This window comes from Macrotis lagotis, chromosome 1 (assembly GCF_037893015.1).
Source record: "Macrotis lagotis isolate mMagLag1 chromosome 1, bilby.v1.9.chrom.fasta, whole genome shotgun sequence".
NCBI lineage: Eukaryota > Metazoa > Chordata > Mammalia > Peramelemorphia > Peramelidae > Macrotis > Macrotis lagotis.
In genome coordinates, this window is record NC_133658.1 from 642,654,365 (window position 1) to 642,659,027 (window position 4,663).

Consider the following 4,663-nt stretch of genomic DNA (forward strand, 5'->3'; position numbering starts at 1 on the left):
GACCTCTGAGATCCCTTCTAATCCTGAGACTTTGTAAATGATTTGCCAGGAGCCTGAGGAGTTCCACCCATCCCTCCTTGTAGGACCTCAGGCCCTGTTCTTCTTCCTGAAAAACCAGTCTAGTGGCCCCTGCAGGCTTTTGGGGCAGAGGGGGCAGGTTAGGCAAGATTCCCCCTCTGGCCCCTCCCATCTCTCAGACAAAATCGGCCACCCCAGGGCCTGGGCAGCACATGCCTCAGGGACAAACAAGGCACCTTCAGAGACTGCCAGATTCCAGCCCTTCATCATGGTGTTTCCGATGCCCATTCTGCTTCTCCTGGTGCTTCTGGACCTTGGGGCTGCAGGTTCGGGTTCATGCTGCCCCAGTTCGGGTTGGAGGGGGTAGAAGTTAGGGTTGAAGTCCCGAGTTGAAGATGACTCTTCAACTCCTGGGGAGGGGGGTGGAGATGCTCTAAAATTGTGCTGGCCTTAGTGGGGAGGAAATGGATGGGGAGTACCAAGAGGAAGAGTGCTGGGCATCCAGGCCCTTGTGTCATGATAATGGACACCCCCAGAGTCTTCTTCAAGCTAGAAGGGGAGGATGGATGAACAGGGACGATCTAGAACAGGCAGGTCCAGAATTCTGTTCCAGAATCGACTGGATTCATCCCTAGGGTTAAATCCCAACCAATACCTGCTCTACCTTCTAACCTGGCAGAGTGGCCCAAGTCTGCCATCTGGTGGTCAGGAGGGAATTGGCTGGATACTCTGACTCCAAGGGTTCTGTCCTTCACAGTTCTGTAAAAGGAAACCAGTAGCAAGGATGGAAGTCAGACCTCTGGTTCCTTTGATGTACAGGTTTGGAGTACAAGCCTGGACTGTTTAATACAGTTTATAGAGTCTTTTTTTTTGGGGGGGGGGGTTATCCCTAAGGACTCAATCAAGCCTTTCCTCCTCTGCCTTCCTACAGAATTCAACATCTCCAGTCTCTCTGGCTTACTGACCCCAGCCCTGGCAGAGAGCCTTCTAGTTGCCTTACCCCCCTGCCACCTCACAGGGGGTAAAGCTTCTCTGACTGTCAGAAGAGTCAATGAAAGCACAGGTTTGGGTCCCTCCTTCACCTGAATAACCCCATCCTAACCCCCCCCCAGCCTTTCCTTGTCATCCTTACCTATCCTTACCCTTCCCTTCTTTTGTTTAATCCTTTTCCCAGGAGTATCTTATGTTCACCCATCTCCCAATTGATTCCTCTCCCCTTTATCCCCTCTTCCTGCCCAGGAATAACACATGACTTTATAGTACCCCCCTGCCGAGGGCAAAGGGACCTGGTGAGTGTGGTATACAGCAGTGGCAGCTTCACCGTCACCCGAGTCATTGCCTACCAAGTCACCAACCTGGTACCTGGCACCAGCTACTAGTAGGTGCCCTCCCTGGGAGAGGGAAGCATCAGTAAGAGGAAGTAAGGGGTGGAAAGAGTATTTCTGCAGGAGGTGGGCTCCTCTTGGAGAGGAAGCAAGCTTTGAAGGGAGGGGGGTATTATTGGAACTGGAGGAGAGTTGAGACTGGACACAGCTCAGAGAGGGGATTTTTGAAGAGAGAGAAGTCTAGGAGGAACTATGTCCCCCTCCTCCAACACCTCAGCTGCTTGCTGAGTTCCTTGCTCCTCAAATTCCCCTTTCCCTTCAAGTGTCTCCTACTCTGTGGTGAAAGGGAATGCTGTAGAATCCAGTAACAGAGTTCAGATGGCCACACTGCCTCGTAAGTAACCTTTCCCAAGCCTAATTCCCTACCATGTGCCTAGCTCTGGAGCTCAGTCCCAGATTCATCTCGTAGGTCTTAGGACTGTACAAAGAGTTCCAGGCAGGGGAAACCACCTCCCTTTTGCCCTACCCACTTCAACTTCTAAATCTCTCATCAACTCACAAAGGAATATTAATGGAGTTCAGGTTTTGCAAAGGTTTACACACACAGTGCAGTAGATAGAGCACTGGCCTTGGATTCAGGAGGAATGGAGTTCAAATCCAGCTTCAGATTCTTGACACTGACTAGCTGTGTGACCTTGGGCAACTCCCTTAACCCTGATTGCCTCAAATTCAAGGCCATCTCCAGTTGACCTGATTCATATCTGGCCATTGGACCCAGATGATCCTGGAGGGGAAGTGAGGCTGATGACTTAGCACAGCACCCCCTCACTCAAATCCAGTTCATGTGCTGTCATGACATTACTTCCCTGATGTTATGGTTTTCTTCAAAAATGAAGGACAAATATTTTATTTTATTTTTCACACATGGATGCCCTGCATTTCAAACAAGGGCCATCTCTAGTCATCCTGATTCATATCTGGCCACTGGACCCAGATGGCTCTGAAGGAGAAAGTGAGACTGGTGACTTAGCACAGCACCCCCCCCCCCAATCCAATTCACATGCTTGTTGTGGCATCACCTCCCTGATGTTGTGGTCTTCGTTGAAAGTGAAGGACAAACATTATTATTATCATTTGACCCTGACAGGTAGAAAAGTGGAGACCTTGGGCCTGGGTATGGCCCGCACAGGAGGCATGATAGTCATCACAGTGTTGCTCTCCGTGGCCATGTTCCTGCTAGTTGTGGGCTTGATCATTGCTCTGGCCCTAGGAGCTCGAAAATGAGACCCTAAGTGAGACCAAGATGGAGCAGCTCTCATTTCCGGGGACTTGGGGTTCTTTTCCCAGGGCTTCAGTCCTCCCTTCAGCTGACAGTCTTTCTCTTTCCCCTGGCACATGGCATATACTTCACTGCATCTCCTAACTTTGACTTTTCTCCCCAGGATCTCTCTCCCCCTCCCCCACATTCCTCCATTCAACTGAAGGTCAAAAGCAAGCCAAGCCCAGAACTAAAGGGTGGGGGGAGATAGAAAGTTTAGATAAACTTTTAGGAGTTTACTATCTACTCAATCACTGCTCCTATTCTGAGATCCTTCTCCTATCAATCCCAATCTTACAGGAGAATCTTGAAATTGTAAAAGAATTGAAGTCATCTAGTGGGAATGAATCTTCTAGTCCTCCCTAGACCCCCTACTCCCAGGCTTCTTAGCCTCCCTTCTCTGCAGCCCCTCCATGGCCCCTCTCCCCCAGTCACACTTTTCTAAGATCAGTGCCACCTATCTACCTTCCTCAGCTGATTTCCTGTAATAAATAAAGTATGCATATTGCCTTGGTCTCCAGAGTCCTACTTTTCAGTTCCCTCTTACTAAAATGCAAAACTAAGTGGTGCAACAGATAAGAGTACCAGTTCCAGAGTCAAAAATATCTGAGTTCAAATCCCACCTCAGACACTTGACACTAGCTGTATGACCCAAGACAAGTCACTTAACCCTATTGAGGCCATCTCCAGTTGTCCTGATCCATATCTGGCCACTGGACCCAGATGATTCCAGAGAAGAAAGTAAAGCTGATGACAGCTCAGCCACCCCTCACTCAAATCCAATTCACTTACTTGTCATGACATCACCTCCTTGAAGTCCTGGTCTTCTTTGAGAACAAAGGATAAATATCATCATCATCATCATCATCATCACTAAAATGCAAAACACTAGAACCAGCAAAGCTTTTCCAACCCAGTAGGCCAAGATGAGATTAACAACAGCAGTTCCAAGGCTGCCTATCATTTTCATCTCCTAGCCTGTCCACAAACATCAATTTAATGTTTAAAAAGTTATTAGTTTGAGGGATAACTAGGTGGCACAGTGGATAGAGCAATGGCCATGGAGTCAGGAGAACCTGAGCTCAAATACAGCCTTGGTCACTTCTCCAGTCACTTAATTCCAATTGCCTCCAAAAAATTATTGAATTTGAATGTTTCTTATGTTCAGAACTTTATTTCTTTGGGGGTTTGAAAACCCAAGTGTTCTGATCCTTGGGCTGGGCTCAAGAAGTTAAGAGCAGTTAAATTAGTGTTGTCTGAACACTACAAAAGCCCCCTAGCCTTACCCATGGGACGTGGGAAGTCTGAGGAAAGAGAAGCACAGGTTGGTAAAACTTAGAAGAAACAAAAGGCCCTAAAAGGAAAGAACTGAGGAATGGATGGGACTCTAGAAAAACAGGAGGAACTGAAAAGTGAAAAATTGGGATGAGGAGGGTCAACCCAGTAGACATTGCTATTGTTCAATCATTTTTTAAATTTTTTCTTTTTAATCTAGTGGTCAATCTTGTGACACTGCATCTTTGCTCCTATATTAGCTAGGACTAGTCCTCAGACAGCAGACTATACCTAATACTGTACTTGTTGCTTTTCCAATTTTTTTTAAAAAGGTTTGTTTATTTTGAGTTTTACAATTTTCCCCCCAATTTTGCTTCCCTCCCCCCACCCCCACAGAAAGCAGTTTGTTAGACTTTATGTTGGTTCTATGGTATGCACTGATCTAAATTGAATGTGATGAGAGAGAAATTATATTCTTAAAAAAAAGAAACATATGGTATGAGATATAGCAGAATTACATAAGACAACTTTTTTTTTTAATTAAAGGTAATAGTCTTTGGTCTTTGTTCAAACTCCACAATTCTCAGGATACAGATGGCTTTCTTCTTCACACCCCAAAATTGTGCCTGACTGTTTCCCTGTTGGTACAAGCAAGTCCATTATGGTTGATCCTCACTCCCATGTTTGTTAGGGTGTACAATGTTCTTCTGGTTCTACTCATCTTACT

General features: G+C 46.5%; 1 protein-coding gene across 1 annotated transcript; it reads left to right on the forward strand.

Moving 5' to 3' along the window:
• The first annotated feature begins 218 nt into the window (after window positions 1-218).
• On the forward strand, window positions 219-3,168 carry UPK2 (uroplakin 2). Its single transcript, XM_074235480.1, has 5 exons — window positions 219-344; window positions 950-1,081; window positions 1,258-1,396; window positions 1,667-1,737; window positions 2,491-3,168. Exons 1-5 carry the CDS (start codon window positions 287-289, stop codon window positions 2,625-2,627), a joined length of 537 nt encoding a protein of 178 aa, XP_074091581.1. The 5' UTR covers window positions 219-286; the 3' UTR covers window positions 2,628-3,168.
• The last annotated feature ends 1,495 nt before the right edge of the window (window positions 3,169-4,663 follow it).